Consider the following 23,771-nt stretch of genomic DNA (forward strand, 5'->3'; position numbering starts at 1 on the left):
ACAGAAAAACTGACAGCTCTAAATTACAGTAAGGCACAAAGTTAACGTTATTATTATTTATTCTGATCCTTTCATACCATCCACAGAAATGTAGTTGTGTTGTATTTTGATATTTCATACTAATTCACTTGATTTATCCTGGTCTTCCAAATCCTAGCCCCTGTATAAACCCTTTTTTCTTTCAGTCAGATACATGCTCCTCCTGGGTTTCCTAGCCATCCTCCCCTGAACTTGGTTTCCTAGCAACGCCGACTGCAGCAGCAAGAGGAACGAGGACAAAGAGCGCGCCTCATCTTGGGGGGAATAACAGGTCTTCTCACAGGACTCCTGAATGGTCAGTTCAGAAAGCTTAAAATGTCTCTATTTAACAAGAAAATAAAGGACAAGCAAACAGAGTTAGAACCACAGTAACTGCATACTCCCATCAGGCGCAGTGAAGGAGGAGAGAAGGAGGAGGAGAGCATGGCAGAATGGATCAGTGACTCACCCCACTATTGATTTATTGATTGTGTGCATAAGTAAATGAAGAAAAAAAGACACCAAGTCTATGACCAAATATTTTACAGGAACATGTAATACATTTTTCCAAACATCCCTTACTATATGAGCAGATGAGTCACAAGTCAGTTTCTGTGAAAAAGCAAGAGATACTATTTTGTTTAGAGAGTCCAGGCCTCCCAGATTGCCACTGTAGACCTTGAACACTTATTATATCATAATATTGTAAAATGTGATAAATTGTTATTATGTTAATATGTGATAACTTCAGATTTTACAGCTATATAACTAAAAGTCTTTCTTTATAAATTCCTATTTATTCTCTCTTCACTTCAGTGATTATTAATATAAACACATGCTCATGAAAAGGAGAAGCAAAAGCCTATAGCTACCAGTTCACCTGATGACAGGTGCGTAGGTAGGAGCGTAAATATAAGAAACAAGGAAATGGAACTCCCAAGTGGCACAACATTAGAGTGCTTGCCCTATTGTCTGGACATCATCCTGATAAATCTTGACGATGCCACAGCAATCTGTGGCCCAGGAGTCCAACAGAGCCAAATTGGCCATGCTCTCTGGGTGTGAGGGACGGCATTGCTGTTTCCCTTGTCAGTCAGAGAACACTAGCAAATCATGGGTATCTGTGAATTCACGCATGAGGAAAAGGGCAGCTGCAGTGTGACGTGGCATGAGCAGCAGTTTGAAAAGATGTGGTGGCTGGCTTCACATGTCTCAGAGGAAGCACCTGCTTTCCCTCACACTACACAGCTGGTGGCTGTCGTGTCATGGGGAGAGCTAACTAGTGGGTGGGATATTAGGAGAAAATGGGGTAAAAATTAAAAAAGGGAATAGGACAGCCACTGAAATCGCTTTTTTTTGTTTGAATTTACTAAAATTAACATAATCTAAGCTATTTAAACAAGATTTCTATTTTTTTTTAAAAAAAACAAAAAAACATGGTTCATGTTCATTTCCAAAACTTTTTAAACTGTTTGGCTGAAATTCTTAGTGGAAGCATGTCGGAAAGTGACACTTTTACCCCGGACAGAGTCCCACCCGTATTGTCATAACTCTAAAATCCGGGACAGCTCCAACAATGCTCAGCGTTGTGTGAGCTCTTGTTGAAACAGCATTTTCTGACTTTCTAACCTTAGAAAAATTTAAATTCACAGAAGCGGAGCCAGGCAAAAGTGCTGACCAGGAATTAGTAAAGACAGTTACAAGTACAAACTAGAGAGGAAACTTGACAATGAAGTCTGGTATTTATTCCCTATCATCACATCAGCCACTCCAAAAGTAGAAGGAACAAGATTCACCACCTCTTTATTGTCTTTACAAATATGAATATATACGGACAGTTCAAGAAACTTCTTATTTTTACTAATGCTAATGGTGCCCCTAGCCAACCCAGTTGAGGATTAAAAGCCTTACTCAAGGGCCCAACATTGGCAGCTTGGCAGTGCTAGGATTTAAATTCACAACCTTTTAATTGGTAACCCAGAGGTTTATCCACTGAGTCACTACTGTGTTTTAAACAATACATACCAGTCAATCCTGACAAACAACCTATCAGGTTCCCTCTTTCCCCTCACCTATCTAACCCCAGCTATGTCTTTTCCACCTCCCAGACTTGCTCCATACCAGCACTGCTTCAAACTGTAATGAAGCTAATATTTGAGCAGATGCACAATATCCAGTTGCTTTAAAGTCTAAATTGTCCCAGTCCCCAAAAATACTACCTATGCCAGTTGTCTACATTTATATCAGAACCCTTTTTGCCAATATTATCTCCACATTCAATACAATCTAGCTCCTTCATCTTATTATTCCCCTTTGCAAACAGTCAGTAGGTTACCTCACAGACAGGAGGAAATGCATTCAGATCAGACCATCTTGAAAATATAACAAGTAAACCAAAATCCAATGTGCAACTAGAGCGGCTCTTTGTCTCCTCCTCCTTCTCCGCCTACTGCATCGCTGGACATGAGCAAAATTTTGGTCTATTATGATCCGGCACACCTGCCTTGATCAAAAAGTGCAGGTTCATTATCAGTACCTAGAATAATGACGACTACAACAGGGCAGAGCTGTTTCCTACAAAGCTAACTACGCAATAGTCTTCCTGTTAGTGTGGAAGCCAATCCATCCACCTTTGGCAATCCATGGCACCACCTTGACCACTGTTGAGACTTTCAGATTCCTGAATCCATTAGCAACAACCTCAAATGGAAGGAGATGTTGTTTTGCACTAAGTCACAGCAGATGATGTTTCTTCTGTGACAGTTGTGAAATCTCACTGTATCTCAGAGCAATCAATAACAGCATTCTCACATCCTCTATTACAGTCTGGTTCCTGTCTTCCTCCTCTCATCTGAAGAAACTGCTGACCTGAGCTGCTTAACAGATCACTGGATGGCCGCTGACCTAAATAACAAACTGTTCACCATGTGCTATTAACCAATATAAAAAGAGGTCATTCTGACTTCTACTTCTTATCCAATCCATAACTCCAAATTCTGGCACTTATGCTTTTAGTACTACTCACTAAGCTGCCTAATTATTTCTATATCATATATAGCTCAAGTGTATGTCGGGCATGATACGCTGTACAGATAGAATGATGTAGTCTTTTTTTGTTTTGTTTTTTTACAGCTGATATGAATATTGATTATTAGCAATTAAGTAGACAGATAACCATTATTTGGGGCTGATGAACCTCACCACCGTGACTCTGACCAGGATAAAGAGGTTACTGAGGATGAATAAATGAATAAAAGTAAAATATAAATAAATGTGTAATTTTTACCCAAATCACACCCAAGGGTTTGGTTACATACTCGATCCAACAAAACAATCCACTGCTCTGGTCAATGAGGTCACTGTAAGATGCACTACTGCATCACACCATTACGGTGTATGCAAAATATATATACGTTGCTGATAGTAAGCCATTAAAATGTATTAAAATGTACAAACCAAGAGAATCCTTGGTCAAAATTTTCAGTAGGGTTAAAAGGTTTAACTATTGATGCCTTCTGTTTGACTATGAAAATCCTCTTAGCTCCCCAGCAGCTGATTAGATAAAGCATTAGCTGAGTTTGAGAATCGCCTTTAGCAGATTAGACAGATTTGGTTTCAACAAGCAATGGACTCAGCACTGAACTGATTGGCTGTGTTTAGATTGTATATGTCAATTAATGTGGATAATGTCCAACTCCAAGTCTTACATGACTAGTGTTAAATATTTGGTCTTTGCAAAAAAAAAAAAAAAAAAATCAATTTCTGATGTGTGTGTGTTCTATAAGCACCATCTTTTCTTCTTTATAGGCAATTTCTTATTAATGAACCATCAGCAATAGTTTGTTCAGATGTAAAGCAATACAACTATATGTTATTTCACATCCACAAAATTTCCCTTTCAAGGATCTCCGGCTCAATTCAGCTACCCGTTAATTGGTGGAATACAGAAAATCGAGACTCACTTGCTGTAGGTAGTTCTTCCAGAGAAGTAGCCCAAACTGTCGCCACACATCCATGTTTAGTTCACAGCCACTGCTTTACAACCTAGAAAGATAAAGAAAAAATTAGCCACAATATGTACCATCATTACCAGCAGTTTGTGTTTTTGGAATATTTGTGTTTTTTGTTTTTTTTAATTCTTGAAATGGCGTTTTCACAGAGGCATGGATTGAGTAAACATGACAATGTAAATATTCTGAGCTTCCCTAAGCTTTCCACTTGTCACTATTTAAATCATGATGAAGATGATGATGAATATTATTAGTAGTAGTACATTATTATTGTTTTTTTTTTTAAATAACATTCTAATTTTAGAATTAATAAGGTCACACCAACACTACAGATCATCATCTCTGAAGATTTGTTTATTATTTTTAATCATTTGGGAAAAAAATACAAAGAACACAAAAACTTGTGGTCAAATTCTGAGTTGCCATTTTTTGGTTCACTCTTTTTTTGATTGACGTTGGTTTATTTTCATTTTTGGTTAACCACTTCCTATATTACCCACAATTCAATTTGACTACCTGCAGATTTTAGTGCCAGTGGGATTTAGCCCTGGCTTCATCTCTAGCTAAAGAGACGGAAGCAGCAGGGCTTTAGTCCTTTAGTCTGTCCAGCACTCTCACTTCCTCATCTGTACACTCTGCTCAAACAGCTGATGCTCAAAGGCTTTAACTTTCACACTAACACCCCCATCACGCTTGTAGATCGCTAACTAGCCGAGTCGAGCACCAGAATCACCAAGCACATCGCAAATATTTCAATATAAAAGTATTTAATGTGTTTCAGGGTGGAGTTTGTAAAAAAAAACATACAAGCAACAGTCTGTGGGTTTAATTGGACTTGCATTATGCAACTACAAGCTGAACAAGATGCATAAGAATACACCTTACATTTATTGTCATCTGAGCTGTTCACCAAGTGTAAATGTTACTCTGCATGTCATGACTCAAAACATTAAGCTTAAAAGTCAGTTTGGTGAACAGTATTTTTCCAAATGATGATGAAGGTGAAAACAATGGGTATAAGAGATGTTTGGAGTTTGGGGACTATGAATAACTAGGGGACTGTATAACTAATAACACGATGAATGCTGTTGCATCAAATAAGTTAAATAATGTTTTAATTATCTGTTTAATTAAAGTGTATTAATAATATACTGGTAGTGCTGAATAGCTACACAATTATGGATCTTTAAGGAAATATAAGGGAATAATTGTACCCTTTGCATGGAATGATGATCATCTCAGTACATTTTAATTTTTTCAAATATTACTGCGAAGAATTGAACATCACTGGAAAATGATGAGTGAGAAAAGAAGCTCTTCCTCTTTTGTTTTTAGGAGCTAACAACAAAGCCTTACTGTTTTCAGTTAGGCTTGAGGTTGCTGATTTTGTTTTCCTATTAAAAGCCATTGTAACTGAGATAGCAGTGAGAAAGCAGCGCAGCACACAACTGCTAACTTCTCATGGGAATAACGCAAATACAGCACCATCCATTGGATTACAATCTCTATTCACGTCACAAATATTTCAATATAAACATATTTAATGTGTTTCAGGGTTTCCTTTAACAACACACTAGTGAACACTTGCTGTGATGGGAGAACACTTGCTGTGATGGGAGATCTTAATTTCATCATTAAGTTGACATTATTTTAAGCTTTGGATCATGTGAATGCTCAGGTGAAGTCACTAAAATCCTTCACCACCAGAAGCTCTCATCTGAGGTAGGTCAGGATGTTGCATGTGTCTAAAACCACACCCTGTTCACTACCCAGTGCTCTATTTTGAGAGATTTGTCATTTTGTATTCGTGTGAAAGAGCTGATGAGAATACACAGTGCACACAGGGAAGCCCACAATGCACTGCGATAGCGTATTATCCAAATGACGTAGGCTGCCTGGTAATATTACACCGTCAACTGCTTGCTCATTAGGGATGTAAATATAAACCTACACCTGGAATTGTGTAAAGCTGCCCAATGTTACATGGGTTATACAAACAAAATTAAACTGAACTGAAAAACAAACAAACGATTAGGAAACGGTGTATAATCCAGTGCTAGTGTGCAGTCTGTGCTGCAAACGCCTGCACATACATACAGTGCATATAGTACATACAGCGCGTATAGATAATATAGTGCACATAGTGAATATAGTGAATATAGTGCATATAGTGAATACAGTGAATACAGTGCATATAGAGAATATAGAGAATATAGTACATATAGTACATATAGTGAATACAGTGAATATAGTAGATATAGTGAATATAGTGCATATAGTAAAAAAATAAGAGGCCTTTTATCATTTGTAGCAATGCATGACTTAAATGTGCTACTTAAAATTATTGTTTTACATTTGAACTAAATATCCCACAAATTGTATTTAAGCACAGTTCAGCCTGAAGTGCACAGAGCTGAGCTGCAGTCTGCACATGACTCAGAAACAACACACAGCTCTGTCTGTCTCCACACCGGACACACTGAACAATGGGTGTGTGTGTGTGCGTGTGTGTGTGTGTGTGTGTGTGGGACAGTGCCATGTTTTGCCTCTGGATCACACACAGAAGGAGGGAGCAGTGTAATTACCTTCGTACAGAGGGCCTGTACAGATGAACTTCATGAGCTGCGTCTCGGCCGGGGCGGTAAAAAATCCCTCCTTTCAAGATAAAACCATGAAATAACGACGTGCTGCTTGTCATCCGGAGAGGTGTTCATGCGCCTGGGCTGTGTTACACAGATCCCTTCCCTGCCATTACGTTAGGAAACATCGGCTCCGGAGGAATGACATTGCGCCCGGCTGCGATCAACACACCAACAGTCGTCAACAAATGACGTCACGTGACGTGGCGTGGCAGCCGAGGCCACGTGACCGGCACAAGGCCAGGACCACAACCGAAAAACACAACAGCAGCAACTATGACCTAAATCTGAGTTTATACTGTGAGGAGTTCACTACAAGCATAATGTAGAAATGATTAGACTATTGTACTGCTTGTCAAGACGGTTCGTTATCCAGAAAACGAGTCGGGCATGGAGTGATTTAGCTGACGTCATCGTCTCACACACACACACACACACACACACACACACACCAGGCAGTGTTAGAAACAGCTCATTTACAGGAACTGGCATGGCAGACACTCCACATGATATAAGTAATAATAAACGGATAAAAATGTTGTTATTTCACTAAGAAAAATGTGTAATGGCTGATATGGTGAAACCTTCTGCAAGGAGACATTTATTCAACATCTCTGGAAGGAGTCTCCAGTTCCAGCTGATTGTAACAGTCAGTACTTTTTCCGCCACAGGAGAGTCCTCAGGACAGTGGACTCGTTTCTCAGTGATATCTGTCTTTATCTTATTAAATTAAAGAGAAGGTGTGAGGGAGCAACTGTCTATAGCTGCTATATTAACTTTATATAGTTATTAGTAATGGATACATAAATTTTCACCAGCAAATGCAGAAAACCTGATTAGTTTGATGGTGCATTGCAGGGGAGGCAACGGTGACAGTGGGTTGTGTTGCTGCCTCACAGTTGCGAGGTCCACGCATTGATCCTGAGCTGAGTTACTGTCTATGTGGAGCGTGCATGTTCTCTCCGTCTCCACATGGTTTCAGCCCCGGGTTCTCCAGTTTACTCCCCTAGGTGTGGATGTGTGTGTTGATGGTATGCATTGACACTGGAGTCCCATTCAGGGTGTACTCATCTCTCATGGCTAGTGTTCCTCGGATAGGCTCCAGATCCACCGGGACCCTGACCAGGATTACTGAAGATGAATGAATCACATATTGCAAGTTATAAGTGACCAAATGTATTATTGTAGTTTCATCATTTGCTCACATTTAAAAGGGAAACTTTGAAAATTATTTCCCTGTGCATTTAAATGTTTTTAAAATCACATTTATTAATGTATAATGTAATTATTTACATTTAATTTTAATTAGACAACAGCGACACCACCACTCGTGTTACAGTTAGACGATTCCCCCCCGGTGACTATAATATGTACATGTAATATACAGTCTGTGACCTTCCTTTGACCTGCCTTCCTGCTGGTTTTGTCCACGTTGTTCTTAATGCAAATTCTTGAGAAGTGCTGTGCACAAAATGGAAAAAAAAAGCATGTACAATCTAACCTGATTTTCATATCCTTTAATCAGATATGAAACTACATATAAATGTGGCTTATTGCTATTCAGTCTGCAGGAAATATTTTCTACTGAAATCAGATGGAAAAAAAGTCTTACTGCAGCATTATTTTATTGTTTTTGAAAACACTTCTCAAACATCTATGGATCTATAGGTTTCAAGTAGTGGTTTTTCACAGCTTCATACATATACATAGGTATGAAAATCAGTTACAGTTACAAAAAAAAATCTAATGAAGTTACAGTACTGAAAAGATGCATTAAGAATCATTTCATGGGTTGTGATGTTTTGGAAATGCAGGAACATTTCTATTGTAGAGCACTGAATAACACATACATGTAATTGATTTTTCACTAAAGACATACACAGCTGTTTAGGAACACTGCTTGTCCAGTGTTGTAAAATAAAAAGTGCTTTGCTTCATTTGAGGTTATGAAGAAACGACATGTCCGATATTGTGCATTAAAACTGTTGCAACACAGTTTCTGTGTTATCCCATAATGTTAAAAACTTATCACAGGTGAAATAATGCTATCACATTCAGCACCGTTTGCAGTATGTATGCTGTATGAAATGTTACAGTACAAGTATAATAACTTGACCACACTTGAAAATAATAACACCTTTGGCATCAGAACATGGCACAAGACACAAATCATTAGAATGATGGAAAAGGCACATAGCACATATACATACAAAAACATGTAAAGTATAATTTACTCTTCCACATAACAGCAGTCCAAAGAAACAAATACGTCAGTGCCCTGAAGAGAGTTCAGTGAAACAGTTGTATTTTGACAGCTCTCAGTACCTGGATATTTAAAGTCTTTCTGTCCAGTAAAAAAAATATATATATAAATGTAACCATATGAATGTAAATTCTGAGATAGTCTTTGATTTTCTCTGGTGGCTGAAACGTGAGGTTGTTGTAATAGTCTGTTCATTTGGCTCAGGTCTCACAGAGACACACAGGTTCACAAGCAGACCTTTTTCAAGAATTCCAGTGGTTTAATTGTTGGGAAATGAATCGGCAAGTGACCCTGTAGAGGAGGTGTTCCCAAAGTCTTCTACATGTAATTCAACACAACACAAGGTGAAACAGACAGGACCCAAGCAGGACCATCAGCGTTGTTCTTCCTCTCTATCCCTTTGTCTTAATGGGACACTCCATCCAAGTATACAAACAGCTAACAATGAATGAAAGCTGCTTAGGCCAGGTAGTAAACTTTTATTTACATAATGCTAACTGGTCCCCAGTGAACTCTTATTGATTGTTAGCATTGTAGGTTTTGAAGATTCCTTAAAAGCTCATAGTGGACAAGTTGTACAGGATTTGAAAAGCTGCCATTTGATTGCTTCTCAGAGGCACGGAGGTTACAGTGGCACCCTTAACCTCAGACATGGCTGCTGGAGCCAACTGTTCAGTCACAAGCTAAGGAAAGCCTGTTCATCCGCAGAGATCTCACCATTTCCCCTTTCCAGCTCCATCTCTCCGCCACTGTGGGCTGCCGTGTTCTTCCTCTTCACCTGCCGGTGGGTGGAGCCACAGGGTCTCTGCATGGGCACCAGCAGACGGAAGCCGGGTGAGGCGGGCACTGATGCTGGTGCCAGGCTGACTGGGGAGAGATGGCAGGGCACCTGGGAGGAAGAAGAGGCAGTGGAAGGACTGCTGCTCTGGACAGAAGAGTATCCAGAGCTGTGGAGATTGATGCGGAGCGGGCGTTTGGAGGAAAAGGAAGAGCAGGAGGCAGCAGGCTCACCCATGTCCTCATCGCTAGAAAGAGCACCGCAGTGCAGCCGTACATCAGCAGACTGCACACACAGAGGTAGCTGGACTGAGAAGACAGAGACTGTGGAAACAAAACATATTCTCTATTACTTGTACTTTTAGAAAATCCCAACAAGAAAAGTGACTGGACGTTAGGCTTATGGGATACATTTCTTGCTAGAAAAGTCTAGCATTTAGTCCTAGAGGAATCTAAAGTGTAAAGTTTTCAACTAGCAATAATCACACCTTGGATAAACCTCATAGGGTACTTAACCCTGCTAGCCCATTATTCCAGCTGCTCCTGCCCATACTGTGGAGTTGATAAAACCCTTAGCAGCACGGCTTAAAACACATACCACATGTCCACTCATTTGGACTCTCTGGGTGACTGTCTGTATGGTACTGTAACAGGAGCCCATTTGTTTACTCACCTTCACACTCTTTCTCTCCATCACTCTCCTGATCTCCCTCATAGCCTGAGCAGGAAGCATCAAGGCTCCAGTCTAGCATGTCACACACAAGGGTTTCCTCTTGATTGGACAGCTCAGCTGTGGGTGTGGCCACAAAGCTGCCTCGATGGCTATGCATGCTATCCTCCCTCCTGCAAAAGAAAGGGGAGTGACATTAACATAATTAAATTAAAAAGACAAGACAAAAGGGCAAACCTACTGTTGCCAGACTTCACAGCAGTTTTCACACGTGTCAATAGTACAGGATCTCTAAAGAACTCTCTAAAGGTGTGCTAGAGTTTGATTGGTCTTCTGTATATTGCTGCTAATAAGGACACCATGACTTGAGGCCTGCTAGCTTTCAAGGCATTCTGCTGCTTTTAAATGCTAAAATGAAAGTTAGTATTTAAAGTCACCACTGCAATTATTAGTCACAGCTAACATAAATGATATGATTATATTTGCATCACTCATGTATATGTGCCTTTCACCACTGCAATAAAAATTTTCAGACTCCATATTATGGTCATGAACTGCCATAATATATTATCTTGTGACACTGCTTTTTAAGGACACAAGCTTTTGTGCTCGAAATAGAGAAGTCCATGAGCTGAGAGAGTGAGCATGAGCTCAAGTAAAACATTTTTTTTTTTTTTTTTTTTTTTAAATTTAAATTTTTAGAATTCACACAGCAGTACTATTTCCCATTGCTTATTCAGTACTCCCCAGTAAAGTCAGGAATTTTTTTTTTTCTAAATTTCAACTCTTTTGTTATGGTTGCTTTGGTAGTGCAAATTACTTATTAGATGCCCAATCAGTTTGCTTCTGTAGTAAGAACTAGGAGCCAGTCATAGTGTAGGGAACTGGGGGGAAAAAGGGGGAAAAGGGATGGGGGAACAAGGACCACATTTCCTTAACTTATGGTGACTATACAGTCATGCTTCACATGAATGATCTATAGAACAAGTCATCTACCTCTTGCTGTTGCTGGATGGAGAGGACAGGAATGTGTGGATGTCTGCTGACTGACTGTTAGCACTAGGATGCTCAATTTGGGGCTCCACCTCTGGAACCTCCAGCACCTGGCACAGTTCCTTAAAGTCCATTACCTGTGAACCACAAACACCCAGGTATGAATCACCAAGTATGAGAGAAGCAGATGTCTTTAACAGGATCTTGCAGTAAGATCTTGATCTACATCTTGCAGGACAGGTAAAGATGAATCTACGCACATAATAAACATGGTGGCTTTTGTATTTTGTCGAAAGTTAATTAATTGTTGCTTTGTGACAGAAAACCATTTTAAAACTACAACTAATGCATGAAGGATCTATATCAAGACATAATCACATGATCACAAAAACTACATCAATGACAAAATCACATATATAATGGTTGAAACTGGGGGCAGAGTTTTGGAAACAACAATATAATACTCACTGTGTCTTTGCTTATATGTTGGTAGAAGTCACTTTCAAATCTCTGCTTAACACCAGTTAAGGACACTTGTCTGTAATCTTTTGGCACATCCTGGCTGAAGCTATAAGTGGAGTAAAAGAGGGAAAAATTAATCACAAAAGCAAGCTTACAGTAAATGGGACTTGTTTCTTTCTACCTGATTCAAAAAAAAAAAAAAAATTACAAACCACACTGTACAGTTTCATCCTCCATTGTTAATTTAATAATCACCAATCTGTATGTGTCAGTTTTTTCCAAATATTCCAATTTTTTCTTTTCCAAATAAGTACATAACGTGTTTACCTGTAGTTACATATGGTTGCACAGGTCAAAATCTGGTCTCTCAAGTCCAAATTATATATGTAATTTTTTGGAAAAAACAATTAAGAAAAAATATTTGCACCATATAACTCTGTAACTGCTAGTAATAACTAACTGTCATTTGTCATAGGGTAGGCATGAGTGGGATTTCAGTATCAGTCTATTTATACTGTCATATTCTCTGTAATTTATTTCACAGTAGAAAAACTCCATGTGTGCTAATTTGGGAAAATTGCACAAATACTTCAGCCAGTCTGATCCCTTACAAATTATATTATCTACATCTGGTAAAACAATACCAGCTCAGAACTGTGAAGCTGGACTGGAGAAATAAATCCAAAAGAAGCACTGAGCGTTACCCAGCATGAGAACTCACCACTTAATGTAGATCAGCAAAGCACAGGGCACCAGGTCTTGCTCAGTAAAACCTGTGCTCTCCACCAGCAGACTCGGCCATACAGGAGCTGTAAGAACAGAGAGGATAAGGAAGGAAAATTCACTACTACAGACACTTGAAGGAACAGCTAAGCAAAAATGTTAACGTGGCTAACAATGAGCAAGAGCTTATAGCTACGGTTAGCAGGTTGGGAAATGTGTAATGCTAATGTCCTCTACAACATGATTGCCAAGCTTTGTGCTTTTTAGATCAGTGCTTTGATCATTTTGATTATTCTTTGTGTTCCACTATCAAACAACACTAAAATAAAAGATGAAGTAGTGTACAACCATGATAAGTGGAGTACAAGAGGGAAAAATTAATCACAAAAACAAGCTTAGGGTAAGAGGGACCGTCTCTTTCTACACTACTCTTTTTGATTGAACAGCTGCTACTCGGAACCGCACAACCAAAGTGTAAAGATGTCAAATAGCTCAGGAGAGTTTCTCCCTCAGTAATTGTGAAAAAGATGTTGAGCTGTATGAACAATATGGCTCCCACCTGCCAGTCTATTCTTATGGGGCAGAGCCTAATTCATTTGCATGGACTCGAACAAAATTTGACAGGCCCTTTCAGGACAAAGTCCTGACGAGGTATGCCAAGTTTTGGGTGTGGTCATCATTGGTAGCAGGTTCAGAAAACTGTTTCTCAGGAACCATAAGTCCAGTTGAGCTAAAACTTGCAACTCTTCCCCTCTTTATGCTAATCTGTAGTAGTATTGTTTAGGACAAACTGGTTTCTTAAAAATGGTCGTCATCAGCCATTCAGTGTTCCGCAGCCATTTGATAGGGGTAACACGGAGCATTCATCATAAAACTCTAGCAACGAAAACAAAATAAAAAAAAAACAACCACGATGCATTGTTACTCAAATTGGCCAATGTGTACGCTATACATGTGTTTTTTTTAATTAATAATAAAATTGAGTAAGGAATCTGTAGTATTGAGCATTAACACCTAGACATAGCTGCCTTTAATTCTTCCCCATCAGCCAACGCTGAAGATTTGCTTCGCCAGCACACTCGCAGTTTCTGCAGAAACTGCAGAACCAAGTTTTGATTATTTTCTGTGTTCCATTATCAAACAATATCAAAGTGGGGTCCATGAAGGTGGCAAAGAATTCCATCAACTACCATTAGTTATTATTAAATTAGTATAGATCTCAGCCTAATATACTGAGTACCTGAACTGAATGAGTTTAAACTAAAATAAAAGTAAATGAAATATGACATGGCATAGTGTTCTAAAAAATAATCAACAACATGGTGACCATACAAGTCCCCATGAATTAGCTGTTACTATAGAAACAATAACACATTAGAACAAGCACATTAATATAAAGCTGTCATTTTCCTTACTCATTTTTCAACACTTTCTTGAAAATTACTCACCACCTTCTGACTAATCAGATTTGAGAATTCAGTAGTGCTGTAGGATAACTCCCATATAAATAATGACAATTTGAATCTACCAGTAATTCAAATAAGAAAAAGAACTGTTAGGATGATGTAAATGTTTCAACATGTCATGCAGTGTAACTGGTTTATGTTCTGAGGATGTAAAGCTCAGGAATAAAAATCTCTTATGACTCCTAAGAATAGCAGGACATAATTTCTTAATATTTAAATAGCTGTTTACATTCATAAAAAGATCTGTGCTACAATCATGGAAGGGGTCCTTGGCTGTCCTTCTGAGGAGCCCAGATGGGATGCCACAAATCACATACACTAACAGAACAAAGGAAGGAAGAAAGAGGGGTGGAAGTAATGAAGACCCGTACTGTAGTTGTGCAGTGCTCGGGTGAGCAGCAGGGTGGCACTGGCGAGGCGAGCAGGACCAGGCGCCGTGAGAGGGGAGAAGAGCAGAGACAGCTCACAGATGTAGCTGAAGAGATGAGCAGTGCGGCGCTGCATGGGCAGTAGAGACTGCAGTACCTCACCGTAGTCCAGCAGAGTGGGAGTCTGGAATAACACACATGCATATTAAACACTTAACACATTTCTTGCACTAGCAACTAGAAACTGAAGAATGTGTGCATGCTGGAGTCTAAAAGGATTAAAAGCTAATCAAATCACAACCTCTAACATTATAAGCCTCATACAGTAAGATTAATACAGAATAGTGTAAAAGCCTGCTTTCTGTTGTGTTAAGAATTTCAAGTTATTCACATGGTCATATGCAGGGATGGCTTGCATCAATGGCCTAGAGAGGCTAAGCTCTCCCCCACTTTCTTTCTGAGATTTAAAAAAAATAACAATATAAGGTTTTGTTTTTGGCATCCATTTCATCGTATTTGTGGTTAGAAATGTTTTAAAGAGGATTATTTTGGATTTTTTTATACCGAGTGCAACAGTACCAACAGTGGTCGTAATAAACACACCGAGAATGATATGAAGGGCTAATCCTAAGGAGCCCAGCACTGTAGATTCATATAGCCAATCAGTGACAGTCTTGCCAGGTGATTACACAGAGATGGCTCATCTAGAGATGTAAAAAATACCAAGACTATTTGGAGTTGATAAAGGCCACTACTTAAAATACGAAAAGGGCAGTGTATAACATTGCGACTGTATTATGGGATGTCCCGTCCTTCAGTAAAAAGAGCCCATCGCCTTGGTAAAGACCAAAGCAGCCACTGTTTTTTGGCTAATGTTAAAGTGCTCGTAGTAGACGCGTTATGTATTACTTTTCTCTCCAAGTCAATAGCAGCATAACTAACCTATAGACCTGATATGATAAAAATAATGACAGATTGACAGTGACACATGAGCTCTGTATTTCATATATAAAGGCAGCACTCTGGCTAATATATTACTAATACATTTGTGTACACCCCAATGGAGAATAATATTTGTGAATTGTAATGGAAATAAACCATAAAAGCCAGATTAGCCACACATCAACACATTTCTGTTCAAATCTGTGTTTGAAGTCATCTTTGATCTGTTTTGGACTTCAAGGCAATAAGTACCTGGTCTTATGGAAAGAAACAAAGCTGTTGCCTGATGGCAGTCAAGCAGACTTTATTACGAACAAAAATCACTCACTCGGATCTTCCCCTCCAGCACAGAGATGACCTCCCCCATCATCCTGACCAGGTCCTCGTACTGATACGTGTTATCAGTGAGCCACACAGCCTCTCGAATGGTCAGAATTTCTTTACTGATATACCTGAAAAAATAAAGGAAGTCAGCAAGTTAGCATCAGAAAACAAAAAATTGAATGAAAAAAAAAAAAAAAAATCAAAGGCTGATATAATATATATTTATATATAATATAACAGGATATTATGAGCTATGTGCAGGACCTCACCGTGTGCAGATGACCATGCAGGCAATACCCAGAAGCTGTAACCTAGCCTTAGGCACGGAGCGTCGGGCCAGGTAGCGGTCCACACAGCCCACAGTCACATGCAGTGCCAGGCTGGAGAAATCCTTCATGGTGGCTACCTCCACCAACCAGTCCACCAGGATGTACCTTACAGAAGGTGAAATGACTAAGTGAGCACACTGTAACCAGCCCAACAAAAATTAATATAAAAAAGCGAGTATTTTGAATGATGAGATATTGGTGGTACCTCATGGTGTCATTGATGCCCTCTTTGTGTGGGCTGTCAGAGCGTCGTGGTGGTGATGGACAGGAAAGAAAGAATTGAGCCACCAGGTCAGCACAGGCCCGCGGCTCCAAACCCAGAGGATTGCCGCTGGCACATGACTTTGCTAAAGACAACTGAGAAATGAGATCGAAAGTAAATTGTGCTGATAGGCTTTTGGTAAATACAACCATGACTAATATAAATAAACAAAAATAACTCATTTGTCCAGAATGGAATTATTCACACAGCAGCATTTAACATGCTGAAGTGAGATAAGGTCAGCAATGACACAGATCACTGGATGAATTCTAAAGACCATGACGCAGATCAGGCACAGGATGGGAACAGACAAACAGGGAGAATGATGAAACAAAATGGATGACAAAGAGCCAATTAAAAATGAGCAGTTGCTAAAATAAACCGTGAAGGCTGGTGACAAATTATTTCATTTTTGCGAGACAGATATCTTTATTCGATTCAAAATGCCATGGTTGTCTCTAAATAGCTACACTCACCAAGCCCATCACTGAAGACATCACCCACCAAAATTAAACTGGCAGAGTTTAATTTTGATGTTGCAAGGAATTGATACATCCGGTGTGAGCTTTGTGTAAATATCCAATAATAAATTCTGCCCTAAGAGTTTCTGTGGTGAAAAACCAATAAACAGTGAATTGGGTTGGGCAGCTACTTCACGCCTAACCTGAGCAAACTCGCAACACCTGAGAATTCAAAGTTTGACTCCATTACCTGCATCCCCATTGTGCCTTATCGTAGTGTCTTTTGACAAATTTTGCATCCAACCTCAAAACTATGTACACTTCCCCATTTTATTTGTCTATTTGCCTCCTCTTATCAGTTACAAAAAAATGACAGTAGCAGGGCAAACTAAAATCTGAAGTGGCATTTTTCAGGAATTAAACAAGACAATATGGATACAAAGGGAAACGTTAAATTGAGGTGGTATATGTCTGATTATAAATTGGATATTATACAGATGAATTTCAGAAGAGGCACGCACAAATTCTGATTGCAGGAAAAAAATGTTTATTTCATATCCTGGCTTTACGGTAACTGAGGATCTAAAACAGCACATTAAAGTTCAGAGCAGCTTGACTGTTCATTGACTCACAAATAGCAACAGCACTGAAATGGCTATCTGTGCAGGTGAAACTGACCTCAAGGTGAACAAGAACATAAACACACACACACACACACCTGAGCTTCCCAGCAGCCCTTAGCAGCATAATCCCGGAGAACGCGCACACACTGCAGATATCTGCCAGGGTCGGTCATCTGAAGAAAAAAAACAAAGGAGTCAGTGAGGGTCAATCAGTAGCCACCGAGTGTGAACTCATTTGTGAACTCAATGAAGCTTCTTACAGCCATGTGGCGATTTTTCTCCCACAGGAGGTACGAGCTCTGCACGCTGCCGCAGCACGACGACTCGTCCAAAACAGCAAGAGCTCCCGAGCGCGTCTCCTCATCCTGACACACATACACAACACAAAATAAAAATCTAACCAAGTGCATGGAAAGCATGCACTTATTATTTGTTCAAAATAAACAAGATGCTCTTTTCAGCATCACTAATCTGAGTGAAGCTGACTTGTTTTGTCATTCAACACATTTTTGGAAATGGTTCAGCCACAGTTTCATTTCGAAGTATTTTGCGGACAAATTTCAAAAGGTAATTCTATTTGTGACATAATTCAAATGAAAATGGAAATCGTATTACCGTTTGCATTTTCATTTACACGAACGTACAATGTCTGCCAAATTTCAAATAGAAAATCAAAGTCCATTTGCAGTTGCATTTCCCATGTCTTATGAATTATGACCCTGTCAAATCGAAATAGCAATAGCCCCGTTTGCTATTTATCTCCCTCAGCATCGTGTATGGAGCCTGCCAAAATTCAATTGGACTCACAATTCCCTTTGCATTTCTGCTGCCTTGCACAGAAACCTGTCAATCAGTGCTGGGGGTGGGACTATACTATGGGGCGTGTTTGTATTTGGAAGTGACATCAGTCACAGTCGATGGCCAAGAAGGAAAATGTGCACACGATTGTGTCGATGCTTTGCTTCAAGATACTGATAACGCTCGAAATTGAAGTGTACAAAGATTGGTATTTTTTTAACCATCGACATTTATGAACATGATATTTACCTAAATAATAAATATAAATATATAAGGGCATGGTGGTGCAAGGGGTAGCACTCCAGGGTGCAGGGTTCGATCCTGTGGGCTTGGATTACTGTCTGTGTGGAGTTTCAAATCTTCTCTCTGCGTCCATGTGGGTTTCCTCCTGGTTCTTCTCCTTCCTCCCACCTCACAAACACATGTCAGTAGATGCACTCTAAATCTAAGTCTACTCTAAGTTGCCTCTAGGTGGGAATGTGTGTGCTTTGTGCCCTGTGGTGGATTACCCCATACAGGGTGTATTCCTGCCCACAGTTACCAGCACAGGCTATGACGATGCTGCTTTCCATTTATATAGTGCGTTTCTAACGGCACTCAATGATCTACCCCCTACTCATATCAGTCTGGTCTTGGGCACCAACAGCAAAACGAGAATTGGAGGTCCTGAGCGTACAAGCAGGGTGTAGGGCTGTAGCAGCTCAGACAAGATATTGGGGGGGTGAGAGATATGGTAGTGTTTGGAAAGTGAGAAGTAGGACTTCGTATTTAATTGCTTGTGAAACGGGTAGCCAGTGTAGCTGATGGAGTACAGGGGTAATGGGTGCTGAACGTTGTTTGAGTAAGGACTCATACAACATCAGCAGCTGAGTTCTGAATGTGTGTTGGAGACTATTTATCAGCAACGCAATAGAGTAGGCAATTACAGTAGTCTAAACAAGAAGTTATGACAGTGTGAACCAGGGCTGATGGATTCATCGTGACCCTGATCAGGATCAGGTTACTGGAGATGAATAAATGAATTGATGGTGGCTATTAAACACACTGTGGTGTTTCACCATCTGCTGATAATCAAAAGCCCTGATGGGTGACTGAAACAAATAATTCCATGTGACAACTACAGGGTGCGACTTAATCCGCCACTTACATCAGACAGCTCAAGGACTCTAGCCAGGCAATGCAGTAGCGCTCCTCTCCTCTCCTACAGAAAAGAAACAGTGATACTACACTGAAGAAATGATTTTATTTCTATAAGACATAAAGATGAACTTTATTTAGCACTAAAAGATATTCCAGTAGAATTTGCAGGAGGTGAACCCCTCTTTACTTTAGTTCAGTAATAAGTGTACAAATCGTGGTGAAGAATGTGCATGAACAGATGAAAGGATTACTAGTAGTGCATTTCCTTACCAAGTTGCTCTCACACTCTGCTTTGAGATGCTCATACACCACAGCCTTGCAGCAGCTTCCAGAGGGAGACCATGGCGGCCGGATAAAGAGCCAGATGAAGGGATCGGCCAGCGGCGAGCGCACACGCTCGGCCAGGGTGAAGAATTTTGCAGCCATCCTGCCACAGAGATCGGCCCGGCCCTCATCGCTGAGTGACGCTGGAGAGAAGCAAGAACAGTCAGGCTGCTTTGATCAACCTTAAACAGCACGTTGCTGCTAACAATGAATGAAAGCTCATCAATCTAATCAATGGAACAAATGTAATTATCCACTGATCAATCTAGTGACACATTCACATGCATGAGTTAATAAACTTACGTCCTTCATTGTACAAATACGCAATTCCTAGTTTTACTGCAGCCTCAAAATTTCCTTTCTCTGCAGCCCTGGTGAAGAGACCAAAGAAAACCGGGCAAATGAGGTCAGACATGGAGAGGCAAAATGCACTCAAGAGTAAATCAGAAGTTCCGTTGCCTTCTCAGCTCTTAATATTTGCACTAGTAGAAAACACATCAGATGACTCAGCTGACTGTAAGATTCTCAACACACAATCCTAGCGTTACTAAACAGGCTGTTAGGGTGTGTTATTAACAGCTACCTCTCAAAGAGCCAGACAGTGTCCGGGGCTGGCCAGCGGTCCTTGAAGCTGACCCGTGCCCAAACACTCGAGTTGTTGTCGATGATATTACGGAGATGAGAGTGCACCTGTGAGAAAGAACACAAACAAACATACAAAATAAGTATACTTATTAAAGCACTAATTGTTCTTCAGGAATAGTTTTTTAATCCAGTTTTTTTATCAAACTGCAGGAGAAAAAAAAACGAAAAATTATATATTTTCAACATTAACTCTTTCAGGATATCATATTTGCACTTTTTTCCTCAGAAGTGAGGTCAGATGCGCAGGGTTCAATACATTTTGTCAAGTGTGAAAGCTGTTAGTGAGTCAGTATACAAGTTCACAGCCCCAATCTCTGGGCCACATGAATGCTGATTTGAAGTTGGTCCCTTCAGGAGCACCAGGGCACGGCCCACAATATGTATGAAAACATAAAGATCTTTTCCCAGGACTGGGTAGTGAATAACATGACTGGACGTACTGTGACAAGTTTAAATAATCTTAAGCTCCAAACTGGCGTGGGCGGACCTGCTGCAGTCTGCATGCAGATGATCAAATCATAAACTCTGACTCATTTTTATAAAGGCTTCATGCAAAATGTCAATTAGTGCCCAGCAAAAGTAAAGAAACATGAACTGAATAAATGATACATCAAATAAATAAAAATCAATAGGAATGATAAAGACATGTCCGTAATTTGTTAAGATTTTGCGCACTTAGCAGATGCGAGTACAATATTGTGTGACTGAACCTACAGTAATGACACTCTCACCCTAACAAAGGCAGAAGTGAGAGTGGCTATGAACTTCGGGGTGATTTGTTTTTATTACTGAGGTGCACTGTTATCTAGTCACACCCTCAGATCTGATCCCTGGGGAACTCGGTGAGTACAGGCGGACACGGAGAGGCGACTCACAGCTCTGACGGCGAGCAGGTCTTCAGCTGAGAGACACTGGAGGACACAAAGCAGCACCTCCTCAGGTAGAGACAGGAGGCCCAGAGACGAGACCTGCTTTCGGACCCGCTTCCTCGCAGGCACAGAGGAACATTTATGGCATCCACAGTGTAGCACTAGAAATGGACAGACCAAGTGAAGCTCTTTAGTAAACATACTGATGATGATCATATGATGCTGAATAAAGCCTAAGCAAATCAATGGGCTTTTTTTCTTCCTCCTAGTCAGTTTCAAGCGCTTATGGAGTTCTATTAATCTCGCCATGAGAGATGTGATTGCATCCTAACGCGACAACTGCCATAAACTACCAAATAACCATGTAAATAGCATTTTTTAAAGTAAAGTGTGCTGATGTTCCAGACTGATGAGTGAGGAGTCAGTGTTAGCAGCTTTACTGGAGTCAGAGCCTCAGTTTCCCTCCTCGGCTTTAACTCGACAGAAGCTAACTGCTCTCAACACTAATGCTGCTTAACTCCATGAGCACACAAGTCAAATTAACCAGCTAGAAACCTATACATATTTATAAACATTACTACGCTTCTAAACACACAAGTTACAGAAAAAAAACAAAACAAAACGCAAAGGTCAGTTTAGCTTCTTATCTGTGTAAAGTAAGTTAATATTAGCTACAGTGCTAGTTATTTGGCACAGACTCTACAGTTTAAATGCAGGTACAATGACAAGCAAACACTTATAAAAATTTGTACCTATAATATTTATCTATATATGGAGAAAGTTTCAGGAACTTCCTATATAGCAGTAACGTTAACCTAAAGCTAGCTAGCTGGCTAAGGGCTGAAGAAATATACTCACCGCCCGCTTTCATTTCAAGAGAAGATCTATCCGCTGCCACAGACAACACTCCCCAAAGTGAGTATTTACAGAATTAGTAAAGTTTACTTTACGTTCTTTAATGAATTTTGTGCTGCTTGTTGGAGACTGGGCGCTAACAGAAGAGTTAAGTGTTGGACTGTTTAACTTCATGCACACAGCTTGAGTTGTGGATCCTCCCCTAAACCGATTAGCACCGCCCGCGCGCACCAGTTTAAACATCAACTTTGCCAGCTCATTGGTCAAAACTCGAACACGCCCACACAAAGACCTGCTTCACGCTGATTTGTCCGTTCCAAAAGGTCGGCATGCAATTGGTTTATTTTCTGAATAATTAAAAGCACTTCGCTGATTGGGCAGAATGATGCTATTTCGAATTGCGCGTTTCCATTCCTACACTTAGGCTTGCAGTCGTTGGATAAATATATTAGCTCTTTTTAGGAGTAATATAGAATTTAAATGAATTATAAATTCTTTAGAAATTAATGATAAAGATTAGGCATAGATATCTTTAAATTATATTTCAATTATATTTATTTAGGCAGACTATTAATAAAATATCCACTTATTACATACATGGAACTTTTAGACTAATGTTCAGACTCACAGAGGAGATCAGCTTATGACCCCACATGTGTGACCAAGAGCTTCACACAGGGTGATGGGCAACATAAAGCTGACTGCAGTAAATATTAAAACAAACCGGGTTTGTTCTGGCTTTCTAGGTCTCTGAACCAGAACTGATTTAAAGAAAGACTGTACTCATTATTATAACACAAGGGAATAACAGCAGAGCCTGGCAAATATTCCAGACATTCCCCAAATCTCCACTGCATGTCACGGTTCCAAGCTGCTTGTAGAGAATCAGACAGGACTCCTGCTTCTGACAGGTCACTTTCAGTACTTTACAAGGCACTCCACTGCTGTGGTGCTATATTTAAAAAGCATGTAAAACCGTAAGTCTGTAGATACACTGGGCTATTCAGACCCCTTCACTTTTTGCACACTTTACTGTATTATAGATTTAATTTTAAATAGATTACATATAATGTGTTGGTCATTAATCTACACACAATAATTAGAGACTTAATCGATCCGATACCCAGGATCGGTACCGAACAATCCCAGCAAAACATGGTGGATCGGATATCAGAGAAAAAATAGAATAATCTGACTACATCCTGTAATAAATGGAAAACACTGGAATCAGATTTAGAAAATCTGATTTTTTTTTTTTTACTGGAAATGTTTACATATAAAGAGACTGGATTGTGTTTTTTTGTATTGGATTGATTGATTTTATATTTTTATACTTTATTTCAAATGTAAGTGATTTTTTTGTGTGAAACCTGTGGTTTTGTGTAAGTCATGTCTTTAGCTATGTATTCTGTCCTGTATTAGTTAAATGCTTTAGTTAAAAAAATCGTTTTGAAGCTTAGAATTTTTTAAAAGAAAAATATCAGATGAGTATTGATATTGGCTGATACGCAATGTTCCAGTATCAGTAATATTAGAAAGGAAAAAGTGGTATGGTGCTATCTCTAACAAAAATCCATAATGACTAAGCAAAAACATGCTTTTAGAGTTTTTTGCAAATTTATTTTTAAAAAAAAACCCTGAAATATCTAATTTAGCCAAGGATTCAGACCCTTGGCTAAGGCACTATAAATCGAGCTCAGTTGCATTTTATTTTCTGTGATTATCTTAATATGTCTTTAGAACGTGACTGGAGTCTGCCTGTGGCAAATTCAATTGACTGGACATGATTTAGAAGCACGCACTTATGTGT

The 23,771-nt window shown here is 39.6% G+C and overlaps 2 protein-coding genes across 2 annotated transcripts in view; both read right to left on the minus strand.

Moving 5' to 3' along the window:
• The window catches only part of abca3b (ATP-binding cassette, sub-family A (ABC1), member 3b), a 49,521-nt gene extending 42,664 nt beyond the window's left edge, over window positions 1–6,857 (minus strand). The window contains exons 1-2 of the mRNA XM_026916431.3: window positions 6,614–6,857; window positions 3,981–4,062 (exon numbers count right to left, since the gene is read on the minus strand). Of these exons, the coding sequence (XP_026772232.2) occupies window positions 3,981–4,034 (54 nt within the window). The 5' untranslated portion in view covers window positions 4,035–4,062; window positions 6,614–6,857. The remainder of the gene's footprint in view (window positions 1–3,980; window positions 4,063–6,613) is intronic.
• A 1,182-nt stretch (window positions 6,858–8,039) lies between these two features.
• ccnf (cyclin F) lies at window positions 8,040–22,176 on the minus strand. The gene is made up of 17 exons (XM_026916081.3): window positions 21,965–22,176; window positions 21,113–21,267; window positions 20,176–20,282; window positions 19,896–19,963; window positions 19,539–19,735; window positions 19,276–19,329; window positions 17,591–17,695; window positions 17,426–17,503; window positions 16,190–16,341; window positions 15,925–16,089; window positions 15,660–15,783; window positions 14,393–14,573; window positions 12,554–12,641; window positions 11,839–11,938; window positions 11,374–11,507; window positions 10,381–10,550; window positions 8,040–10,031 (listed from the first exon to the last, which is right to left on the minus strand). Exons 1-17 carry the CDS (start codon window positions 21,975–21,977, stop codon window positions 9,607–9,609), a joined length of 2,316 nt encoding a protein of 771 aa, XP_026771882.2. The 5' UTR covers window positions 21,978–22,176; the 3' UTR covers window positions 8,040–9,606.
• Window positions 22,177–23,771: the final 1,595 nt, after the last annotated feature.

Source organism: Pangasianodon hypophthalmus, chromosome 13 (assembly GCF_027358585.1).
Source record: "Pangasianodon hypophthalmus isolate fPanHyp1 chromosome 13, fPanHyp1.pri, whole genome shotgun sequence".
Lineage (NCBI taxonomy): Eukaryota > Metazoa > Chordata > Actinopteri > Siluriformes > Pangasiidae > Pangasianodon > Pangasianodon hypophthalmus.

What these genes read in the sequence shown, in the direction of transcription:
- ccnf (XM_026916081.3), bottom strand. An exon ending in CAGAGTGTGAGAGCAACTTG is followed by an intron (nt 19,330 to 19,538) that starts GTAAGGAAATGC and finishes TCTTTTCTGTAG; the next exon opens with GAGAGGAGAGGAGCGCTACT. An exon ending in AGAAAAATCGCCACATGGCT is followed by an intron (nt 17,504 to 17,590) that starts GTAAGAAGCTTC and finishes TTTTTTCTTCAG; the next exon opens with ATGACCGACCCTGGCAGATA.